The sequence below is a fragment of the Ptychodera flava genome, chromosome 22 (assembly GCF_041260155.1).
Source record: "Ptychodera flava strain L36383 chromosome 22, AS_Pfla_20210202, whole genome shotgun sequence".
Classification (NCBI taxonomy): Eukaryota; Metazoa; Hemichordata; class Enteropneusta; family Ptychoderidae; genus Ptychodera; species Ptychodera flava.
This window is the reverse complement of record NC_091949.1, coordinates 2,673,913-2,700,505: the sequence shown is the minus strand read 5'-3', so window position 1 is coordinate 2,700,505 and position 26,593 is coordinate 2,673,913. Positions and strand designations below refer to the sequence as shown.

The 26,593-nt window shown below is 37.2% G+C and overlaps 1 protein-coding gene across 6 annotated transcripts in view; it reads left to right on the top strand.

Moving 5' to 3' along the window:
• LOC139122459 (adhesion G protein-coupled receptor L2-like) overlaps positions 1–26,593 on the top strand; it is a 117,918-nt gene that overhangs the window by 64,788 nt on the left and 26,537 nt on the right. For 4 of the 6 annotated variants that reach the window (XM_070687848.1, XM_070687847.1, XM_070687842.1 and 1 more), the window contains 5 exons: positions 3,227–3,351; positions 13,898–14,017; positions 23,600–23,902; positions 24,404–24,727; positions 26,263–26,322. In XM_070687848.1, the coding sequence (XP_070543949.1) occupies positions 3,255–3,351; positions 13,898–14,017; positions 23,600–23,902; positions 24,404–24,727; positions 26,263–26,322 (904 nt within the window). In that variant the 5' untranslated portion in view covers positions 3,227–3,254. Of the gene's footprint in view, positions 1–2,505; positions 2,558–3,226; positions 3,352–13,897; positions 14,018–23,599; positions 23,903–24,403; positions 24,728–26,262; positions 26,323–26,593 lie in introns of those variants that run through there. The other 2 variants (XM_070687843.1, XM_070687844.1) reach the window with 2 other exon arrangements.

Genomic DNA, 26,593 nt, shown 5'->3' with positions numbered 1-26,593 from the left:
GCCATCAAAATGTGTCTATTGACCATTTATTTAACTACAGGCAAAACTCTACAGCGATGAAACGCATCGCCTTGATTTTGAAAATAGTCACGGAAACGCTGATACCGATATAACAAGTATTAACCCATGTTCCAAATAGTTGAATTTCATTTTCTTTTACGGAGAACCATATCGCTTTTTACAACGCTAGTTTTGAAAAAAAAATGTGTCGACATTTTCGAAAATTTTATGTCAAAAGGGGAACACACATTGCACAAGTTTCGAAAATTATTAACACGTGCAGTGAGGTTGCTCCGTTGCAATCGCTTGCTCATTTAATTATATCGATGAGTAATTTGGAGAGTAGTATTTATACTTCAGGCGAAACTAGAACAAATTATTGCTCACTAGAAGTAGCAAACCTTTAAAAACAGTGACGAAGAAATGCCATTTCTTATACAAGTAATTTCATAATGAATGAAGTGTAATTTGTCAGGAATGCCGCCGCATTACAGCTTTCGCATAGCAACGAAGGAAAGTATTTTGTAGAGTGATCTTCACATTGAATCTAGCTGGCGTAGTTATTGAAAATCAAGTTTACATTTTGATATTGTGGTATCATATGATACAGGATCCTGTGATCATAATATAGTTATATATCTCTGAAACGATTGACAGAAAGCGTTTATTTGCACAATATTTCACTGCCTCTTGTTGAAACTAAGCTTTTTCTTTGAACTTGTGGTGTTTAACCGCTTTTACCATGACAATACTTATCAGCAGAAAAGAACGAAATATACATTTTGGAAGTACAACTTTTTCTACATTGTAGAATCCTAAGTGATACGAAATCTTGCCAAATGGAAGATCACATAAACGGCATCTGCATCAGGCAAAGGCACACGTTACCGTCCAGATCATTTGGTGAAAGGGCTTCACATAATTCAAATTTCACTTTGAAATGCACATTGACCTGTTTATTCGCATACAATATACATAAATGTTGACAATAACCATTCTACTCATTCTTAATTTTGGTGTGACTAATAAGCAGCAAGCAAATCGGGAAGGTTAAAAGGGCAACAGTTAGTGGAACAAAACAAAGAGTCGATCTTTCGCAGCGTTTGCAAATATACTTTTGAATTACGTTAAGACGGTTGATAATTTTAGTGTGATGAATTCATGTGGCATTGATAAAGCTGTATAAGGGAGCTGTCATTATTTACGGACGGGGGTCGGAGGTATGTTGGAGGGGTCACTCATAAATTTGAAAACTTCAAAGGGGTGCTCAAAATGTTGAGAGGAAAAAGGGGATTACCCAATTTTTTTGTGCGAAATAAATTGAAACATATCTCAGATTGCACCATTGCACACATCAATTTCTCAAAATTTTCCAGGCAAGATAGGGGACAGCCCCCTTTGACACTTTTCCCAGCAACCTCTCGTGTGTTCTCCCCCCTGTACCTTCAAATTCTGTCCAGTCAGATATCCTAGTGAAAGCACTGTCATGATAACCATCCAAATTAAACAGTACTATATGGTCCTATACTGGTTATAGCGTGAGCTTTTGTGTATTTTGTTGTCACTTTAAATTTCATTTTGTTGGTTTCACCTTTTCCAACCGTCACGGGATAACCGACGATAATCTAGCAGGGTACACCTGGATTTGGAAGATCTTTACTATTGCTGTACATGTATCTTGTAAATTTTACAAATATTGGTATTGAACTTTTCTAAGTTGGGGGGGTCAGTCAAACTTTCTGAGTTAGAGAGGGGTACTCAAATTCATCATGGTTGGGGGTTCCTCAAAATTTCGGAGTTTCCGATGAAATTCCTCCGACCCCCAAGCCGTAAATAATGACGGCTCCCTAAAGATGTATGCAGTAAGTGGTCAGGCTGTCATCGGAAAATTGAGCATTAATAACAGAGTTGTATCACGATTGTTGTTGTTTTGTGCAGGAAGAAGATACTTGGACTGTGATGAAACGTCACATGTTTTCAGTGGCATTGTTTATATCTTTCTCGGCATGTTCAGCTGATACTCGTTGTGTTCCTTTTTCTTACCATGTGACCATTCTCGATGATTTATAGAGCATCTATCAGCCATACACATACTTTGTTCTGTATTGATATAGCAAAAGCACTAGATCGTTGCTTAAGATTCCGGTAGACAGTAACGAACTGTCACACGACTGAATGTATGACGAGGCTGGTTAAATTTAAATCCTTGCGAGGGAAAACAGTTATGTATTCGCTTTTCCCAACAAAATTGATTTTCAAAGTCTCCAATCTGAAATCTTGGCGAAATAAGATTTAGAAGACGATTGACATCTAAAAAGGAAAGCCGTGGGGAGGAACCCGGGGGAGGAACTGCTTCAGCAGACGATATAGTACCCTCAATACAAATGGAATTCTGACAATATGCAATGATCAGTTGAGAGCAGCAACATGCCCGGCGTATCTTCATTAGCAGTTTCACGTGACATTATGACGTGGGTCATAACATTCAGCAACATTCTATGGGGAATGGCAAGCGCTCGCTTTGGTAGCTCTACGAGGATGACAGGATTCCGAAAAGGTTTAGATGGCTGTGCTTAATATTTATTCCATTGAAGATGAGAATGTTTTATCTTGGATTATTTTTGTGATTATTTCATTCATTCAAGTCGGCCATAGAGGTGTCAGTTTATGAGTTAAAACAGAGTAGGCTGAGCACAGCTGGATTCCATTTTATGAGCACGGTGCACTGGAAATTGGGGTCAGAGCTCACTACTCGAGAAACACTGGGATCCATTTTACGTTCTCACAATGTGCTGATAAGGGAAAGCGGCGTTGCTTTTTTATCGCAGGGAAGTCAGATTTGCATGTACATGTAAGTTGAAGGTGGCTTGAAGAAGATTGACATGACTAACCGGTAAATAGTCGTGCAGCAAAATCCTTGGTCTTTTCGTCTCGGGCTGTTTTTGTTCGAGTACAAGAAGCAACTTTTTCGTTATTTTCCGGAATGTGAAGATGTTGCGACCCAGGAAGTAAATCCTGTAGATCACAGATTTACTCTCTTGGTTTCTGTACTTTGAACCAGACATTTAGAACAGTCGTTAGGGGCATGACTGTCATTACAACAGATCTAGATACATCGTCACAAGTACATCATCTAATGCATTTGCTCACGTTGATGCTGAGATCACCATTAAGACATTTATCGTTAATTTATTCCATTTGGCTCTCTGTATCTTCCTTTTAATAGGTTTCTAAACTGAAGACAAAGATATGCAATGCGTAGTCATGGCAACAGTATGCACTGGCAGGATCTCTTGTGCTTATCGTTGCTGTTGGAGTTACTTCAGGCTGGCCTTTGTCCCGTAACAGCTAGTGAGTACATCTTATCATACAATCACTTTGACAATAATTTATCCATGAAGTAATAACTTTATACTCTTATTCGCATGCAATAACATTTCTCGTGTCTATGGCAACCATTTTAACTGTCTGTAGTTGAATTAGTTTTACGTTTAAAAAAAATATTTAAGATCTTTAAATGTCAATCAAATGTAACAGACAACTGTATCTCAGCGATAGCGTGTCATTGGTTATGTCATTATGACGTCATTACATACCAGAAGCAGACAAATTTTAACTCTGTGCAAAATAGAAATGCAAACATATTTCACACTAGATTGGTTTTTAAAAGAAAATATACTATCCAATGCATCATAGGACATGATGAATGCGTTTGATTCAGGTCTGTGTTTATTATATTATTTCAAAGTGGTGTAAAATGTTGTCACACCTGTCGTTGTCCCCCTGGGAATACTAAACTACCCACACAAAGTGTTTTGATGTGAGAATTAGTTTTGGTGTTTCATTTAACACGTCACAAAAATCATAGTGCAACTGACATGAATCTTTGTCCACGTAATGTACGTCATTTTAATTGATAGAAATGTGAAAAGGAATGAACCAAATCTATGAAATTCTCTTCAAAATAATGAAATAGGTTTTTCTACCGATTTGGTCATTGAAATGTAATGCGTATCTTCCGGTTCCTTGAAGTTCTTACAGTATTTGTAGGAGTAATACGTTGCAGCCTTGATTCAACGCTATAAATCTTACCGTACACAATTAGTATTAAGGACATAATCATTTAATGTTTATCCTCAGATTTATCCCCCTCAGCGATCGCTTAAATTTAGAGGCTTTCAAAAATAAAAAAACTGGCATTGGAAGAACATCTAAGCTAACTTAAGCAGTTTAAAATAAATGACTGAAGCCTTAAAAAAGCGAGTCAAGAATTCAAGTGACACCGAAGATTTACGACCAAGTCTCATGGGGTCGATGTGTCAGGGGTCAAAAATTGCACTTTGTTCTGCATTTTTTCAACCGTATGTCGTCAGCGTGCACAGCATGTTGACAGACTGTGTAGGAGAGATCGTTTGCTTTTTAGTATTGAAAATAAATTCAGATTTCAAATTTTTTATTATGTTCCATACTCCCTTTGTTTTGTCGTGCAATAATGTTTGAAAATCTTCACTGCGTCGATGAGAGTATCTAACTACCGAAATGCTGGTTATATTTCCTGCATTGTATCAAAGGCGTGCCGTTCCTACGACACATAAACTCAAATCAAGAATCTCGTAAAATTGTAGACGTGACGTTAACACATCTACGTTAAGTCGATGCAAACTCTAGTTGTTTGTTAGACGTCTGTACAACTCTTCATATATAACTGATCTTTCTACTGTCTTACTTTTGATACAACCCGATTTTGTGCCCCTCTTATGACAATCATTTTTAGTAAGCAAGCTAAACAGTTGGTCAACCCATGGACGCCCTCCAAAATAGTGTCAGCTAAATCAAGACGTAAAATTAAACTCACTATGTCGTAATATTTCCGAATAAAGCTTAACACTTTGATTGAAATGTAATTTCATGTGAAATTCTAGTAGTTTACCTCCAATGTATACCGTGGTACTATACTTATTTTAATGGGTCGTAAAGAGTGCGTGACATAAACACTGCTCTGAATCAGTAAACTGAATCTGGGCTCCAATCACCAGTCCCATACTAACCTGTTGTTTGAAATAAACGTAAAAGTTCAAAAGCCACGGATATTCGAGGGGTTCTGAATTGATTCTGTATAATAGTATGATAGCAAACTATTACTTTTAACACAAGTGAAATAATGCTAGATATTCTGTACGTCTTATCATGTACGTTTACATTTCCAACTTGTATGATATTTGATGAATTTCGATACATCAGCAAACCGGTTGAAAGAATCCAAGAATGTTGATAACACTACATCCCCGAATAATGCTTCATTGAGTGACTTCTAACCGCCGAATATTGGATAAAATATGCCTATGAAACAGTTTTCCTGCCTTGAATCAAGACATCTTTGAATTTGATAATCATATACATAGTAATTATGAGTGACAAACGAGATTATTTTAATGCCGAACTTTATTTGAAAAGGTTGGCATCCTTTTCAAATTAAGACAGTTTTTACCACGCAATATCCTTATTCTTCTGTACAAAACTTTCATCCTACCACACATCACTTATGGTCTTGAAGTTTGGGGTTCAACATATTCCTCACATCTCAATAGTATCTTTCTTTCGCAAAAAATGGCAGTCAGAGCTATAACTTTCAGTGACTTCACAGCAAACTCAGCTACTCTTTTCAAACAACTTAATATTCTCGATATATACAAATTACATAAATTACATATCAGTACATTCATGTATGATCTTATAAATAATAACTTGCCACACAGTCTTACAACATACTGTCAGTTGCCTTCTCATTGCTACAGTACTCGTCATAAAATTAATGGTAACCTTTATGTCCCAAGTGTCAACACTTCCTTGGGTAAATTCTCGATATCATATACAGGCTGCATCTATTGGAATACATTACCTAAACAAATTAAAACAAAAACCACTAGAAGTTCGTTCAGACACTCCCTTTCAAGTCTCCTCATACACGGTTAGTGTTTTACATGACGAAGAGTTATATTCAACTTTACAAATATGTATATCATAGATATATAAATTTTTATTTTATTTTACATATTTTCTACTTATTCGTAATGTATTTTTTTGTAGTTGTTCTTATTTACTTAGTTACTTAGCACTTTCAAGTCTACTTTTACACGATTGTTTTTTGGGTTTTTTTTTTTAGTGATGAAGAGTTATATTCAACTTTACATATATGTATATCATATTTAAATATATATATATTTTATATACGTTTTTTTTTTTTTCTCTCTTATCGTTTTCTTTTTTACGCATTTCTACTTACTCGTAATGTATCTATTTAGTTATATATTTATTTATGTAGTTGTTTCTTTTATTCACTTAGTTACTTTGTTACAATTAGGTTACTTTGCAATCCCACTACTTTCATGTACACTACCCTCGATATACTTCAGTTTTCTTTTTTCTTCTTCGTTTCCTTGCTTTAACATCAAATGGCTTTGGGAACGGACTAGACTAGCATTTGCTATTTTCCGTTTCCATTTACCCTTTATCACAGCACAACTCAGATGTACATTCATCATTGAATTGTAATATTATTATGATTAAGGGTAATAAAGATTATTATTATTATTATTATTATTATTATTATTATATTTCACTCTCATAAACCTGCTAGTCTAATCCAATGCGATTTACTTGTGAAGGCAATACATACACCTAAGATTTGAAAGCACTCAGTTTTCTGTTACTTTCTCTACTTTCTAAAACTTCGTGATTGCGATGGTGAACTTGAATGTAATACTGACATAAAATAATTGATATCATCCCATGCGTAACCAACTCCATACGAAATAAAAACCCGGAATGACTATATGGTTTTTCATCTCGGAGTCCATGCATAGCCTCGGTTGTGCTCTATTTATACATCGTCCGTATTACCTATCATCAGTATTTCGTAATCATGCGACAACACAGGTAAGGCGAGGACTACTGCTTTCATCTCCAAGAAAAATTCCGTTTTTACAAATCGGAATTTTATGTAAAACGCTTGTCTCTCACGTTAGTTCACTGTGTTGTCCTGAATAATGTCACAGAGTGACAGTCTTATTAATATTAGCAGCAGCAACTCACAGATTCAATATATTGCATTTGGTATGTTGGAATTCTCTATGATTGATGGCTTTGGTTTCAAGTTAAGGCTGAGAGTAGGATATGCCAAATAAATTACTTCCTGACTCGGCTATAGCATTTATTATTTAGGTAGGCCATAATACTAGACAGCCTTTGATGGATTGAAATAACTGACGCCTGCACAACGACCAAAATGTCTTGTTATACATCTTTCATAAAATAAGTAAATTGAAGTCTTCAAAATCAAATATACTGTCCCCATTCTACTTTTATTCTCGTTTCGGAAATAATTAGAATATACTGTGCCATTTAAAAAAGAACTTCACTCTTATGCGATTAAAATACATACAGTGTTGATTTAAAACTTCGAACGACCAAACTATTCTCCAGGATATGGGAGAGCATGTCTAAAGCCGAATTTATAACCAAATTTAATGTTCAATGCCGAGTTGCTCAATTAATACCGCCATGGTACATCAGAAGAATAGATTTTATTTAGGTTAATATGTGAGAAGAATATATCGAACGCCACATATTATTTCACCTCACCTATCATTAAATTTGCAGTTGGCTCGAAAATTATGCAAAGACAAGTTTAGAATGGCCACTGTCGAACGTCTTTTTGATGTATACATGCTTGATATATACCTGTCGATTGAGAAATATTTATAAAAGGAAATTATCAAAGACAATGTCTTATTTAGTAGTTGAAACTGTGTGACACGAGATTGCAGAAACAGTATGTGACATTTTACCTGGAGTCTTATCAGTATGATTTCATAGGTGTTCCAGCTTTACTTATAATTCTCAAGTGAAGATGACGGTTTCTGCTCATGGTCACATGGAATTAAGTTGGAAGTAGAATTTCTCCTAATCTTGTAACTTTCCTACCCATCAATCAAGATTGACAGTGGTCTTCATCCTCATAGTCCCAACAGTGTCATACATTTCCTTGAATGGATTGTAACATAAATATTTGAAACGAAAGTTTTTGGGGACGCTTTATAGCGTGTCTAGCTTAATCAGGTCGTTACCAGATTTTGAACGAAGAGATTTATCTATAAAGTTTGCGATTCCTTAGAGACTTCAACTTTGACATTTTCACACTGATAACAAAGACGTAGGAGATTCCAAACTGTTATCTTGAAGAAACAGAGTGCTACATTTTAAGTATGGACATGTATGCGTCTCTCGAGCAAAGGAATATACAATTTATTTCAATTTACTGACACATCATTATCCCTTCTGAACAAACGATTTCCTGGCCTATTGAACCTAGGAGGCTTGGCAGTCGTATGGAGATAGGGACACGCGTTCGCTGTATGTGTTTGTGTCTCTGACACATACGTATAGAATATTAAGTCAGAAACATCCCTAGAAAGATATCACGTAAAATGTGGTGTACGTTGCCATTAAGAAAAAATAATGTAAGTACGTGTAAGTCATGTGATTCATGTCCTTAGCATTCCTTGATATCAAACACATCTAGAAATTGTCTGAAAAAGAGAAACACGTTGCTGTGACTTGATTTATAACAGGGCATTAGTGAATTGAAACTCCATAAGTAGCTTGGCTCAATATTGGGGCTTTTGATACTTGCATCTTACAGAACACTCCAAAAACAGTGAAACAAGGCTTAAGTAGAAACGTTTCTCCATTCCATAATTATTAAAACAGACAACAGACTATTTAATAAGCAAAGAATGTGTTATATAAAGCTAGTTCATCGCACATTTCATCTAAATAAATTACTAGAAAGCTGAATGTCTGTGGAAGTCTCTAGGAGTTTAAATATTACAGAAGCTCATACTACAAGGTTTGTCGGCAGTAGCAAGTTGTCTCTCGCTGCAACATTTATTTGAAATATTTGCAGATAATGTTTGATACTCTGGCACAAGTCACTGGATTGAGACTTTGTGACGCAACCACTTTGACTTAATTTTTAACAATTTGGTTCAGTACTACAAGTCATTTTGGTGCATTGCTGTAAGTCATATTGGTTCAGTGCTACGTGCATTTTAGTTCAGTGCTATAAGTCTTTTTGTTTCAGTGTTACCACTCACTTTGATTCAGTGTTACCAGTCATTTTGATTCAGTGCCATAAGTCATTTCGGTTCAATGCTACAAGTCATTTTGGTTCAGTGCTGCCAGTCATTTTGGTGTAGTGCTACCAGTCATTTGGGTTAAGTGCTAAGTCATTTTGGTTCAGGGTTACTAGTCATTTGGTTCGGTGCTGCCAGTCATTTTGACCCAATGCAACCAGTCATTTGGGTTCAGTTTTACAAGTCATGTTGGTTTATTGTTATCAGTCATTTCGGTTCAGTACTACAAGTCATTTTGATGCAGTGCTGTCAGTCATTTTGGTGCAATGTTGGCAGTCATTTTGGTTCAGTATTAACAGTCATTTTGGTGCAGTGCTACCAGTCATTGCGGCGCCATGTTAACAGCCATTTGGATCAGTGCTACCAGACATTTTGGATCAGTGTTACCAGTCATTTTGGTTCAGTGTTACCAGTCATTTTGGATCAGTGATACCAGTCATTTTGGATTAGTGCTTCCAGTCATTTTGGATCAGTGCTTCCAGTCATTTCGGTTCAGTGTTACCAGTCATTTTGGATCAGTGCTACCAGTCATTTTGGATCAGTGATACCAGTCATTTTGGATCAGTGCTTCCAGTCATTTTGGATCAGTGCTTCCAGTCATTTTGGTTCAGTGTTACCAGTCATTTTGGATCAGTGTTACCATGCAGTCATTTTGGTTCAGTGTTACCAGTTATTTTGGATCAGTGTTACCAGTCATTTTGGTTCAGTGTTACCAGCCATTTTGGATCAGTGCTATAAGTCATTTTGATGTAGTGCTACCAGTCATTTTGATGCAGTACTACAGTCATTGATGTTATCAGTAAATTTGGCAAATTGGTTCAGTGCTACCAGTCATTGCGGTGGTGAAGGAAATAATTTTAAATTTAATCCGCTTCTAAACAGATATCAGACTGTTTTCATTCTCGGCAGAGAATTCTCATTAATACATCATTCAGTTGCATGAGCCGTAAAACATTTTTCTAATCGTAAAACCTTATGAAGAGGGTTATGTCTGGTAGCGTCATGGAAGTGATGTGATCAAACGTTTGTTCGTCTTGCTGAGTGTAGATGACGTCATTCAAGTGTCGATCGTCTCATATTTGTGACCAAGCATTTTAAAAATAAATTTCAAGCATTCAGTTAAAGTGACATTTTTATATATTAATGTATTGCAAAATCGTAGATAGTTTAACATCAAAAATGCCCTGTAGCTGAAGAAAATAGCATCGATCTTTATCAGGTCAAAACGTAATGAATATTTTGTAAACGTTTGCGTAAATATTTATCACGAGCATATTTTGTTTGAGAGTGACGAAGAATTTTCACGCATTTGAAATTGTTGTCACTACAATACATATTCTGGTTTTCCTTGCCAAATATTGCCCTCTTTTACTTTCCATAACACTTTCACTATATTTCCTGAACAGTGAACTGTCAGCAACAACAGATGACTCTCGTATAGGCATTCTTGTATCCGCATTATGTCCATCCAAAACCTCTTATTACAGCATTCTCATTTTACCAAACCGCTCTGCCTACAAGTTATCGCTTGCTTTGAATGTAATTTGAAACTAAAATGGTGCTTATCTTTGAAGCTTAGACAGCTGGCATAGGATTATGATGTGTTTCAATCTCTGACATTTCAGTTAGGCTTTGCGGATTCTCAACCTTGAGCAAGACCTGCAAATCAAATGCTGCAAGTATAGTGAACATGTATTCCTATCCTTGATACTTTTCGTCGGCCTTTGCTACAAGTCAACAAAGAAACAATATGAACATTACCCGATATTACATGTTTACCATCTTACACATTTTTTGCAGCCACTGAAAACGATAGCTCATTAGCGACGCTTAAATGGAAAACCATCGATACAACAGTATCACTGAAAGACATTGTTCTTAAGATATTAGCTCAGCAAGCGATGTAAACGTAGCAATCATTAACTACTTTGCCTGAAAAATTTCAGAAACGCCATAATAGGTTGTTTTGACTTACATCATTGAGCAAGTTTAGAAATGAAAAATAGAAGTATGGCTATTGTTATTTCTTTTATTTACACATAATCGCGCATTATACCTGCTCAGCAATGCTCAATAATAACTTAATGTCTCTAAAGCACCATACTGTGTCCACTACACATTTTATCTCAGTCCTTTCAGTCACCATGTACGCATGAAAACACTCAATGGTATTTCCTAGATCCTCACAATCGCATACAAATAAATCCAATCAACATTCGACCTTCACTAATAGAATTGTAGACGGAAACATCTCTCAGAAAGATATAAAGGTCATCCTCTTAGGGCAGGCCGAGCCGCTGATGGACAGATCTATTTTAGCTAACCCTTTAGCTTGTCTCTGGATATAGCATTTTCGTGCTCTATATACACAGGCTTCATGTAGATTTGAAATGATTCGTTTTTCAGACTGGAGTTGTTTAGTGTTGCCTGTATAAGCGTCTAGACAGTAGTTGGCATTCTCCGTCAAACTCCATTTTTTAATTAAAATCGTGATCCAATATGCAAATCAATTATATTAAACTGCACATCGATCTGATGAGTCGAAGACGGCTCGGCTAAAATGAATGATGACCTTTTACGCATGCCTACCACATCGACAAGAAATATTGGATTGAATTGCTCATCTTTGCTTTGAATTTGGTCTTGACCAGTTTGGTGACATTTGAAAAAATGTTCGGAAGTTGAGCGAACTCCTAATTTTCTAATTCATGCAAACGAAATATGTATTTATCTATAAGCAAACTTTATACTTGTAAGTCTCACTTGAGTCTATACATTTACGTTGTGAAACCTCCATTGTTCGTTATCATATGTAATTTGCGTGGTGAATTAACTCGCTATATGACTTTTCATTTATTATAATTGAATGATTTGTTGTAGCACGTTTACTCGATATGATACTGGCAGAACTCAACACTGAATAAGACACTCATATAACTCAAAGATCATCGAGCCAGAACGTTGAACAAATTCGTGAAACCCAACATTTGAGTGAGACTCGAACAGTTCAACATTGAACGCAAGTCATATGGCAATACATCAAAGTCGCCGACTGTACAATTTGAAATGCTCTGTCCTTTTCTTGTAATTTAATGTCTTTTAGGGTATAGCGAGTAGACAAGAAATATGATCAGAAAAATAACTGTTTCTATTTTACATTTTGAGATGCTCTTTGATTTTGTCACTCGATCTGCTTATGACAATTTTTTTCTGCCCATAAACACGTAGGGAGCTGATTGAGACTAAAGCATTGCTATTTACTGCAGCGTAAAGTTTTGAAAATGTCCCTTCACAAATGAACTGTAGACAATGTGCATTGCTGACCATGAAATGGAGGTACACAATTACATACTTATCAAAAGCACCAAGAAAACTGCTGCGTCCGCTTTATTGACAGGTTTTATAGAAAGGCATAATATCTTGTCATTTCTTCTTTAAATCTAGCACGGTAACACCACTTTTTAAATATATTTTGTTTTCCAAGTATTTTAACAAAACTTTCAAGAAAATCATATTACAAAGATATTTTCTTGCATTTTCACGTGCAAACCAATGGAATTGGCTTATGCTACGCTATCCGTAGGTAGTTCTCTATCTTAAGCGAGACTCAATAGCACAATGTCAATTCGTACAATTCAATATTGTCTTAGAATAGCGCGTTCGGTCTGTGTTTGTGATCCTTTTACCCCGTCGCTGATCTAGATTTGTTAGCATTTTACAGATTTTGAGTTTCATTGAAACATGATTTTTTTCATCATTTTATAATCATTGGAAGTTCTTAGATTCTAAGCAAGAGCTCTTGACGGTTTCCAGAATACAAAAAGTTCAAACGCGATTAGTTAGAAATGATTAAGTTCACCATAGTATCTTAAAGGACCTCCCAGTTCGTTGGGAATATGAAAGCTACGGCGTACGGCGGTATCCTTACAACAAAACAATAGAATAACTCTTAGCAACAACCCGCTCTTTGCAAGGACCATGTCATTTTTTTTATTATATTGCAATGTTCAAAATATCTTTCGATAAATTCTAGTAGAAAACTGCAAACCTAACCACGTTTGCTAACATTCTTTAACACTCTTTTTTCAGTTGTTTTTGAGTTTTGAAGTCTCATGTTAAGAGTCTAAAATATTCATGTATCTCATTAAATTACTTATAATGTATAATGTCAAAGACAATTTTTGACATACCAAGCGTTGTATGTCGACTGCCATTGATGCTTTTAATACAGTGTACATTGCACTTTGCAACTAAAGAAGTGAGTTTGATGAAACACATCTTACTGACATTATACACTAAATGTAGCCTATCTACCAATGCAAAAGTAACTAGCAAACTTTTGATACCTGTCTGTAGATCTTGATGATACACGTAACGTCAACTGAGTGTATCGATTTCTCATTTTCTCAATGTGATAATCTATGTCGCTATAGTACGTTTTAAAGGTACTTCTCCAATTCATTAATATTCTGCAGTCCATTGCTGGTTGAAGAATGCATATGCGTCATTTGCAGATATTTTTTTGTAGTTAAAAAGTATTCGGGCTAGACGAACTAAAAATATCAACTGATCAAAGGATGTGTTAATTGAACAAATTACACTTAGCGAACTTGCTATACAAATTGCTTTGTATTATTTGACCTACTCGGGCTTCAGAATGACAGAAGACAATTTTGTTAAATTGAGGCAATTGTTACTTTCAGGTCACTATCATACCCCTTGTCACCCGGGATATCACAAGTTTCCAAAATGCATTGACACTCCAGGTGCCTACCTTTGTGAATGCGGACCGGGTTTTGAATGGAACAGTCACATGTGTGTAGGTAGGTCCTCCTATTATCCAACTATATATATCCATTTTGCTGCTTTTATTATTGATCTCGTCAATAATGGAAGTATGATTGCTTTTTCCAAGAAAATACAAAGATGTAAACACTGGTCATTGTTCACAAGCTTGACATTTATGTAACCTGTCCTTCATATTTATACAATCTGTACAGCTTCTTTAGGCCAGAAAGAAAAATTAAATTGTTTCTCTAAATCGTCGCTTCTATTTTAGCTACTTTAGATTTTATTTTTTCGAAATTTTGATAAATATGTATTTCTGTATCGCATTGCAACTCTCAGAGGATCTTTGTTTTGCCTACTTCTACAGTTTTTGTTTTCTTCTTGGAGCATCTGGAAATGCTAAGAACTTGTTCTGTCACTAGTACTGCCTCCGTTATTTTGGACACTTTGTAAAATCTAGACTACGAGTCATCAGTAACAATGTAACTTGTGGGACTTTTTGCTGGTTCTTAAAAAAAATTAATAAAAACAACCGCCAGCTTTGTAGCTTTGCCAAAAAATGCGAGGAACAACAATTTGTTTCCTCTAGCCTTAACATAATTGATGACAGACACATGGTGTATTTTGAAACTCTTAAAAGTACGAAAGACAATTGATGAATGGTTGACACATAACGACCGTGTCACAAGTTTGCCATACAGTGTAAGGTGTTGGTATCTTGCTTGATGATGAGTCAAGTGTGGGATAGGAAGCAAGTCTACCTGTGTGGGCTATATCTTTCGGCATTTGCTATCATGTGATTCCGTCGAACTACGATAGACGTAAAATCTAACCAATTAAATTCGATAAACCCGGGCCGTTGACAGCGATTTGATTTCGTCGACGATCGTTGAATAGCGACCTTCATGCTGGCAGAGACTTTCACTACATGATGATAGCGAATTCACATATAGAAGATTGAACGAATTTGAAAGTACCGGTCACGGTGGATAACATAGAATATTTGCCAATAGAATTTTATATATCATAAACAAGTTACAATAAAATTACTCACAACTTTGTCGTATTTGTGGTGTTAAATGCTTCAAACACAAACGAGCCATGGGTTCTGGCAACGTCACAAGGTGAGAGCACTCACTAATGGCGTTAATCCGGCGATTTTCTATAATATAATCTTTGCTATGATTCTTAATCAACTTCCAGTAAAAACATTCGAAAAGGAATACAATGCGAGGGTTTGATAAACATACTAAATTGTAAATGTACCAAAACACACAAAATAACTTCTCTTTGGATGATAAATTAACACATGGAATCAGATTATCTTATTCGGAGAGCATTGCTTCCGTTCACTGACTTTTTAGAGATTCAGAGAGCAGCATACTTTGTAGAAACAAGTTCATAAGTTCACCATTGTCCCGAACATTGAACATTTGCCGAGTAAAACAGTATTTTCTACGTATATAGTCGAACACCGAGTACCTAACATTATCTGGGAAAGTTTTCAACGTATTATTGTAGTTGTAAAGTTGACTGATTCACGGTGGAGGGACGGTGACTGAGCCACGGTGGCGGAAGAGTGAGTGAGGTATAGAGGGACGGTGACTGAGCCAAAGTGGAGGGACGGTGACTTAGCCATGGTGGAGGGCAGTGAGTGAGGCATGGTAGATGGACAGTGACTGAGCCACGGTGGAGGGACGGTGACCGAGCTGCGCTGGAGGGTTTCTAACTGAGCTGCAGTGGAGGGACCGTGACTGAACCAGAGTGGAAGGACAGTGAGTGGGCCACGGTGGAGGGACGGTAACTGAGCCTCACTGGAGGGGCATGACTGAGAAATGGTGGAGGGACAGTGAGTCAGGTGCAGCCAACGAACAATGCACTTTTAAAAAGGTCCTTACTATGATAAGATATATTGTGCATGACAAATAATGTGAACTGACTAATTTTAAGTCAAGAGGGTAATTAATTAGCTGTTCATAATTTGCCCTCCCACAAAAAATTTTTCGACTTACCCTCCCACATTCAAACTTCATTTTTACCCACTCCCCAATTATTTTTGCCTGTTTCCCCTCCCCACTGTGAATTTTTGAAGCTCCCTCGCCCTGTAGCGAAAAAAACTTGCCAATTTCCCCTGCCCTGGAAACAATTCCCTTCAAAAAGTTTTTCGCCAAGCCCTGTCCCCAGGAAAATCAACCGATATCCGCCCTGCCCTACAAAAAAACCCTAAAATTTGCTCCCCTACCACCTAAAAACATGTCCCCTGCCCTAGCAAAATTAAAATTTCCCCTGCCCTCAAAAATTGCTCCTGGAATAGCTTTTTCGATGAATAGCTCCGTTGGCTGCACCTGAGTGAGTGAGCCATTGTAGAGGTATGGTGACTCAAGATGGAGGGATGATGATCGAGCTGCGGTGGAGGGGCTCTAACTGAGTGGAGGAACGGTGAGTGAGCCATGTCGGAGGGACAGTGACTGGGCGATGATGGCGGGACAGTGAGTGAGCCATTGTAGAGGGACGGTGACTGAGCTACGGTGGAGGGTCAGTGAGTGAGTGAGGCATGGTAGAGGGACGGTTACTGAGCCAAGGTGGAGGGACAATGACCGAGCTGTTCATGAGGGGCTCTAACTGAGCTGCGGTGAAGGAACCGTGACTTAACCAGAGTGGAGGGACGTGACTGAGCCACGGTGGAGTGACAGTGAGTGAGCTATGGTAGAGAGACGGTGACTGAGCCAAGGTGGAGAGACGGTGACTGAGCTGTGCTGGAGGGGCTCTAACTGAGCTTCGGTGGAGGGACCGTGACTGAACCGGAGTGGCGGGACGTGACTGAGCCACGGCGGAGGGACAGTGAGTGAGCCATGGTTGAGGGACGATGACTGAGCCAAGGTGGAGGGACGATGACCGAGCTGCGCTGGAGTGGCTTTAACTGAGGTGCGGTGGAGGGACGGTGACTGAGCCACGGTGGAATGATGGTGACTGAGTCGTGACTGAGCTTGATCAGAGAAACTGAACTTCATGGCGAATCGCCGTTTTCCCTCATCTCAAATTCCAGTCCAAATTACACAACTCAGACAACCCAAAAAATCAAATTAGTAACATATACCTTTACTGACTCATTTTACGATACAGTAACATGGCAACCTCTCATATAACAGATAAAAGCTTCAATATTATTTGCCCTATATTGGCATCACCCAGCTGCCAGCATTAATTTGAATAAGGTGCGTAAGGGGCACTGTCTTTTATTGAAATTGACAGCTTCGGGCCTTAGGCAATGCGCTTAAAAGCTATCTGAAGGAAAAATCTTATCCAATCCATTTTCTCTGTGACCGGAGCATTTCTGCTATTCTTGCTCGTGTTGTGAGTAAGGAAGGTTAGCATGGGGTGCTACCACTAATGCCTAGCAATTGAAATCCATTAAGAATCTTGTTTTTTCGCTGATTTCGTTTAATCGCTCTTTTAGGCATTCAATGGCGTTGCTTATATCTTAGTTCGCTTACAGTGAGATTTGAAGATGACGTCATTCGTAACACTCATGTATGAACTTTTGAAGACATTATTTCCATGTAGTGGACTTCAATTCTGTTCTGTTCCTTGCAAATTGCACAATGGATTATATAGAGAAAACTCGACGCTAGACTTTACAAAGGGAACCACCGTGAAAAAGTCGAACATTTCATATTCAATGGTACATTCTAATGTTGTTCAAATGTATCCTTTGAGTACACGTTCTTGTAATTTAAAGCAAGTGAATCCATGATGTATTTAGTTTTATATCCTTCGCCCGTTATGAACATATTGTGAACATTAGCATGTATGTACATCTGTCTGGCCCGAATACTGGGTCGACGTTTTATGCGATATCTCGTTGAAGAGCGAAAGATGTTTACACAATATTTTGGAATATTTTTAACAAAAAATAGGGAAGAACTTAAAGGACATTGCCATTTGATTTGCTTCTAACAATTTTTAAGATGTCGTTTGCTTACGAACCCTTCTTCATTTCCTACTATAAAATGTATGGAAAGAAGAGAAGACGAGAAATATTTTGATGTTTTTCTTTATAAAGTGACTGTCGGTAAGATGTGATTGAACTGTAGTGAACAGTTGTAAAAACTGTTGTAAGACATATCTGTCGCTGCACTTAAATTTCATATTGGGCGCCAACTTTTCGCGTTACAAAATTTGATGACTTTATTCCGAGAATATTGTTACATGTAAGTTGACAAAAACACGAGTCAGGTTTGTAGAATATCCTGTCGTAACTAACGGTTAGCATTGTTGTCTACTACCAGGAGCGATGACGATTTATGTTGTTCCGAATATTTTGTGTCAATATTTATTTATCAGAAGACAAAGAAAAAGGAGAGCGCCGTGACTATAGAACGTAAGTTTACCCAACTGACCATATTGAGCCAGGGAATAAGAAATATTTGACAGAATTTAATGTTTTGTCGAAGAAGTAGATTTCATTAGACAACATTTTATGGACATGTGACCTGAAGACCCAAGGTGACTCACAAAGATATTATCATAGCTAACTGTGGATTTTTATAAGAGAGGACGTTACACACAATCATGTATCTTTTGAACCGTGCAATGCTATGATTGGTGTCACCATTGCAGTAATAAAAGTAAAAGACAGGATAACCCAATCTACAATTGTGGATTGCAGATAGTTTAATCAGTCGACAGGATAATCTTCACCTACAGTAGTAGGTATAGTAGATAGTTTAATCATTCGACAGGATAACTCTAATCCACAATTACAGTAGATTGCAGCTAGTTCAATCCGTGGAAAGGATGACTCCAGTCCACAATGGTGAATAGTAGATAGTTTAATCAGTCGACAGGATGACTTCAATCTACAGTAGTAGTTAGTAGATAGTTTAATCAGTCGACAGGATGACTTCAATCTACAGTAGTAGTTAGTAGATATTTTAATCAGTCGACAGGATGACTTCAATCTACAGTAGTAGTTAGTAGAGAGTTTAATCAGTCGACAGGATGACTTCAAGCTACAGTAGTAGTTAGTAGATAGTTTAATCAGTCGACAGGATGACTTCAATCTACAGTAGTAGTTAGTAGATAGTTTAATCAGTCGACAGGAGAACTTCAATCCACAACTATAGTAATAAGCAGATACTCCGATGTACAGTATTAGTAGATAATACATATTTTAATCAGTGACAGGAAAACTCCAATCAACCATTTGTACGGCGGACCTGAAAACCACTGGGAGCAATCCTCATCATAACAACATTGGGTTTCTGAAGGGCACTTCCATAGCTTTGTGAAACCAATGGAACCCCGAGGATATATTGATTCTGACAATTTCTCAGATTTTGTCCGGTATTTTCGGACGGACTCTCAGATCGTTTGACTTAGCTGAGACCTTCTTTGAATAGCACACAAAAATCAAACGCAAAAATATTGCAATTTGGTCAGCGATAGGGGTGAAGTCTATTTAGTCAAGTAATTTGTACATGACAGTCCGTTCGTACAAGCTGAAATGAACATGATTTTAGCTTGACTGTTGGTCGATCACCTGACTGGGACAAACCCTAAATTATTAGTTGTAGCGCACATACTTTGGCTAACTCAGCATAGGTTTAGTCTAGTGAAATATCAAACATAAAGATTGGCCAATTCCATATGGTCACAATCTTAACGTTTCGTTAATATAATAGGGAAGATCACGCATAAAGAGAGGCAAAGATAGGATATTGCTGGCGGTAACAATATAGTCTTAGCAGTGGTGTCGTTGAAACAGCAAAGACAACATCAATAAAATATACGGCAATGTCGAAATTGACAGCAGAGAGACATTGCAATGTGAACATAAGAATTGCTATTACGCAAACAAGCTCACAATTGTTTTCACTCGATGAGGTCAATTAAACTCTGAAGGAAAAGTAATTCTGCAATTACAAAATATAGCAATCCTTACAATACGAATGTTTCCGTCATACAAATGTCAAATCTAACTTTAGGCATGTAAAATAACAATTTCAGGGAAAATACAGGGAACCATAAATAATGATAAATATTACTGTATAAAATTTAATGAAACAAGACATATTGATAAGGCAATAAAATTACGTAGCCAATATACCGGTAAACAAAGAATAAAATTGGTCAAGTCATTTTATTTTCTTGTTATTCTCTCGTTTCATGTTTAAACATGTATTCTCATTAGTAATTGGGAGAAACTAAATTCGGAAATGGCAAACAACTATAAAAGAGAAGTGTTGCTATACTAGTTTTTGGCTTTTTGTAAATATCGATAATAATACAGAGTCTGTCCGCACTTCTCCTGCAAAGGTGTCTGTGATTTGTCAATTAATTTTTGTTTCTGTGTACACCCAATCATTCGTATTGTGCTAAATCATTCCCCTTTATTTTAGCCAATGTGGAAAGGTTTTCTATGTTTATGATTTGGCATCTGTTAAACAAATGCGTCCATTGATGTAAAAATGAAACACGAAGAAATGAATCGAGCACAGATACCCTTGCGATAGAGCTGCGGGTAGCCAAAAGCGTGGATGTCCCCCTTGTAATGGCTTAACAGAATTGTGAATGGTGAACGTGAGGCACCAATTGTATTAGTCAAGTCTTAAAATGTAACCAATGGCCAACTATACACCAAGGAACACATTCCAAGACAGTGATGCTTGCTGGAACAAGCGAACCATGCTTTCAGTATCATTTACTTCGTCTCGGGCGTACTGCTTTAGTAGAGGTATCCTTCAACTCGAAATAATTGGAATATTTTCTGTACAAAGTGCAGTGGTACGCCTTGGTATCCGGTCTATTCATATTTGTGTCACTCACCGGGCAGTGCCAATATTGTAGTGTCACGCATGAGACAGATACGAAGTTGATGTTGTGTTAGGATTGGAAAGGCACAGCTATTATCTAGGCTGCAGCTTCGAAGAACAGAGTCATGTAGCGGCTGATCTGAAACTTTCTTTTGATACAGCTATAAGGAAAGATCCTGAAACAATCCTTTCTATTGGTGTGTTGACGGATCCAAGAGGCAGTAACAGCCCTTGTCTTGATGTTGGGTCTAAGATGTTGGTTCCCCAGTCTGACTTTCACACAGAAGCAACAGGAATCGTACACTTACAATGAACACATGAGGTTTATTGCAGATACAAGTTATGAGAAACTAGAAAATTAACAACTACAACAACAACAACAACAACAACAACAACAACAACAACAACAACAAGAGACATCTATCATACGATTGTGACTAGGCTTGCAATGAACGCGATAGAAGATAGAAAATGCAAAAAGATACATTTAGTAGGGATGTTCAGAGTAAGTCAACAGTAATTTGAGGAAAGTTAAACTTTAGTGCTAATTGGTTTATGGAGCTTACATTTGATCCGCACAGCCATAAGAATGCGTAGATATCCCTGGAGCGGTACTATCGAGAGATATCCAGAGAAGGCAGCACAATTATTGCAACTTGGACGCATTTTACAGTCACTGTGTTTGATAAAGCCGCGGTAAGGTCCGGGTCATTCCCTTAGCATAGCATTGTCGTGTAAACAATTAAGAAATCAATTTATTTACGTCACAGGTAAGATGCAATACCGTTCCGTTACGAGCAAATCAGGTCATGTTATCCACAGGTCAGAGAATATGTGAATGTTTATTACCAAATAGCTTGTCTTTCGATCTAAAAACTTAAAAAAGAGACTATAATGACATTATTTTTTTTATTTACAATGATGTTCTTAATTGTATGACCGTACTTTTCTTTAATGAATATCGAGGCTATGTGTCAATGGATTCGCTAAATGTACGTTGCAATAATTCAAAGATTTTGGCGACTTCCGTACAGGAGATGGATCAATGAGACACAAATGATGTCTACAGCTTTACAGAAAATGTGAAATACCGTCAAGATGAACAAATATGATAAACTATCAATGAATAAATGTAGTAAATAGATCAGTTCAGAATTTCAGTTAAATCTGTATACGAGCACACCATGCTTCTGTTCTGCTGTACGAATGGGATTGGCTGTCAGTAAATCGACATCATTCGCTAGCCTTCTTATTCGTCCCCGTACATGTATGCTTTGAGTGATTCTCAGATCTGATTGAGTACACATTCAAATTTGCAGACATCGGTGCATGTCCTCATTGTATAGTATTGTTGGTTGCATTCGCTAATTCGCTGTAATTATGCAAATCAGCACAATTTCATGACCGTTGCATGTTACGGTTCAATAATCAAAGTGCGGTGTCCATCTGAAAGGTATCCCATGAGTTCCTTGTTTCCAATACAACTCCCATAAGCACCAGGTGTAACATTTACACTAGCAAGTCCGTCCGTTCACAATGATGGATCGAAGTTACTGGCAAGAAAACAACACACTAAACCATCCTTACGGTTTTGATATACAGTAACTTGACATCACCATGAATTCCCTGCCTTCTATGATATCGTCTCAAGTATTTTTTAGACGTTAACTACCGTGACGACCAACAAATGATTCCAACAAACTAGTCATATATTACAGTTTCCCAGATAGTTGAAATATTTATGATATTGAAATGCGGAGGAATTTTGAATTGTTTGCATCATACACGATTAAATTGTATCACAACGGAGGGACGCCAGTTAAGTCGATGGCATTCGGTCTTTGATGAAAATTTTTCCAAAGATAAATAAAATTTTGAGAGTAAATACTTTCATTTATACATAGCATTGGGAAAAATGGAGGCGAGTTAAACAGAGATGGCGATAACTTCATTATTGAGTAGGTATGAATATTGCAAAGTGTTCGTGACCTTCTTTCCTGTATTGAGGCACATGGGAAAATCAATTATGCCGAACAACGGAACACCAGCACTGGATAAACAACTTTACTATATCTGGGCAGGAATCGTTGCCGGATAGAGTGAAAAAACATTAATAATAGATTGTGCACATTTGACGTCAATATTTTCTGTCAGAAAAATATTGATAATTGAATAGATGAATATTTTACTTTATGATTTTCACCATGACTTCACAAATTGCTGCGTATAATTTTATGCTTGGAACAAAATCATTTCTACTTTGAAGAATTAATCTCAAAGCCAACGTAAGATAGGTTGTCATATCAGCCTTAATACAGCACATTGAGGCTCAGGGTGACACAACAGTAGAAGTGAGTCATTTGCATAATTTACCTTCCTGACCAAAGCCACTTTAAATGTACATGTATGCAGGTGCATACAGTAAACGTACACACATAGTAATAACAAAAACGATTCACGCCATTAACGTTCCATTTTTGAAGTCACCTTAAATTATTTAAATAGTTATTTAAATAGTATGTCATTTCATAAACCAAGAGTCACAATATGACACAAGACCTCACCCTGTATATGACGTTGATAACAAATAGTATTGGCACCATATTACAGAATTACGTAAGGAGACAAAATTACGAGATTTTCGGTGTGTCTAACCAAATTGGAACCAGAACATTGTCTAAAAACTTTCATCATGGACAGTTTCCTCTTTAATATAGTTTGGGCAAAGGATTTAATAATATACTACAGTGACACTAACTTTTTTCATAACTTTACTATCATCACATTCTTGTCTATTTACAGCAAAAGCTGCAGACTCCAGATTGGAATTTCTGGATGTCAAACCAGTCGGCTACACATTACTTCTTGGCAAGACATTTCCCCAACTCTCCGCGTTTACCATCAGTATGTGGGTTAAGGCAGCCAAGATTGACCGAGACAGAGTTTACTTATCGTACAGTACTAACGATCAAAAACCACAGATTATGGTGGAAAGAGGAAAGAACACCAAAATATACGTTGCTGGTCAGATGGTTCTCGCTCCTGGTCCAACCAAGGCTGCAGTCAACACATGGCAACATCTAGCGTTCACGTGGTCAAATAGGCGTAAGCGATCCTCTCACTCTGATTATCTGACTTTGCACAGAGTAACCATAAGACTGTTAAGGAACTATCAATTGTCGGTATATACGGGATGTTTTTGAATCTGGCTATAAAAAATTCAATATCACTTCCCTGTCTTAAACGAAAGTTACCAATAGAAAGTTATTGATATATTTTAACCACTCAGAAGAAGAGAGATATGCATATGCGCTTGTTTGACCTGAGATTCGAATTTTCTGTTTAAACAGTTACACGTTGGCATAATCTTTGACACCATTATCATTAATGTTACACCATTATCATTAATGTTACACCATTGTCATTAATGTTACACCATTATCATTAATGTTACACCATTGTCATTAATGTTACACGTTAAAAACATGAATGAAGTCCAATCAAACAGTTGGTTGTATTGCATACACTGCTACCAAGTTTGTAGTAGCAAAGGTGTAGCTTACTCTTTATCAAACAGGAACTAGTTTCGTTTTTTCTGTCGTTCAGGAGGAGACTGGGCTTGGTACGTTGACGGTCAACGTGTTGTTCGCAGTGACAAACTAGCGACAAATATAACCTTACCTATTGCTGGCGAATTTGTCCTCGGTCAGGCTCCGCGAAGCCGTGAGACGCTTCAGTTTGAAGAGGATCGAATGTTCATGGGTGATTTAAGTCACGTTAATGTATGGACAGAGGCAAAGAATAAGACACAAATACAGAAATTATCAGAAGACTGCACTTTTATGCAATGTGGCGATGCGGTACAGTGGGTCGACTTCCGAAGCGGCACGAGAGGGTCTATGAAGCTTCGCTGGCCTTCGGGAATATTCGGTAAGTTTCCCGCAATATTGGGTTTTGGATCCCAGCTGTCGATGAATATTTTGAAATATAATTTGACTTCCGCTACGGAAATCAAAGACAATGTATTAATCGCTCGGTAGGAATGCTTTGATAACTTTGCTTTGGTAAACTTCAGTGTGGAAAATGACATATTAATATTGAAATAAGTGTACTCCAATTGAATTGCAGGTTGAATTTCGGGCATCGCTTCGAGCTCGTTTCATTCAAGTTTAAGTAGTCTACACAGCGAAGCAGACAAAAGTACACATTTATTGGTTCTATCGGACTTGACAGTTTGAGAGCAAACATTAATTTTGCAAATCCTTTTCTTACTAGAAGCACGTTCTACATTCATCATAGAAGCCAACAATTTGAAATCAGCCGCCTGCAATGCATGTATATTTTAGAAGTGCTAACCACACGGTCCATTGTTTCCATGGATATAAATGTTTGTTTTTTCATCTACATGAATCGCTTTGAATCATCGAAGACTCCCACAGAATAAAAGGAAAAATGAGCAAAAAGTTTCGATGCTTATGACGTCACAAAAAAGGTCACCCTATAAGTACCGTTTGAACTTCTGATTTTTGAATTACTAATCAAAATTACCTGCATTACTCCAAATGCATCGAACAGCCAACAAATGTTCAACTAATGCTGGATTACTGAGAAAGCTCTTGAAATGCATTTAGTTTGTGTTGAATTGGCCTAGATAGAATAATCCCGCTATTCGAGTACGGTTGAGCTGTTAATGGATGGGAAAATTGATCCTACTTATTGAGATTTGTGACGTGTACGTGAGACGAAGTTGTTTTGCAAATGAATCGTTTCGTACCATTCTAAACCTACCACCTGGATTAACAAGAGCAGATAAGCGCAGACTAGCCTGCATTTCAATTATCAGTCTTGAAAACTTGATGCCGAGTCTTTTAAAACTATTTGGACTAGACGATGTCCTGAATGCATATGATTTAAGGTAGAATGCAACTCGGGGACAGATATTCGGACTCTCCAAGTTTTACAATCTTTTTCTGGTCTACCGCTTTGTGCGGGTTATTTCAAAGCTCTTGGAGTAAGACTAATCACCGTCCTAGTTTTCCGAAAATTGAAAATGTAATTTTCCCCGTAGAGTTTACATAGAGATGGCAGTCATTTTGAACTTCAAGTGTTGGGAAATATTAGATAATCTGTTTTTTAGTATGGTGAGCTTGATTTTTATTCTTGATTTGTGAGAGAATGGTTAAAAGTTTCATTGAGGAAAGTTTTAGTAAATGTTTGAGTCTTTCACTTTCGAGGCGCAGACTACCTTAATTCTACGTTGTATATTACCATTTCATTTATAAACCAAAGTTCCAATGGTGACAATACAATCACTTTATGACTAACCATCAGAGTATAGAATAAGTTTTGAAATATGTAATGTTGAGACACTTGTCTTATGAAGCCGACGAAGATAGTTTTGTTTACAGTGTTTACTTCATTTATTTTCGTTCGTAATTCATAAACGTGACTTTGATTTCTTTCAGCAACGGGATGTAATACTAACCCAGAGAAGGCATGTGATAGCTATTGCAGCCACACTATCGGTAAGGCATGTTATAGTTATTGCAGCCACACTATTGGTAAGGCATGTGATAGTTATTGCAGCCATACTATTGGTAAGGCAATGTGATAGTTATTGCAGCCACACTATTGGTAAGGCATGTGATAGTTATTGCAGCCACACTATTGGTAAGGCATGTGATAGTTATTGCAGTCACACTATTGGTAAGGCAATGTGATAGTTATTGCAGCCATAGTTATTGCAGCCACACTATTGGTAAGGCATGTGATAGTTATTGCAGCCACACTATTGGT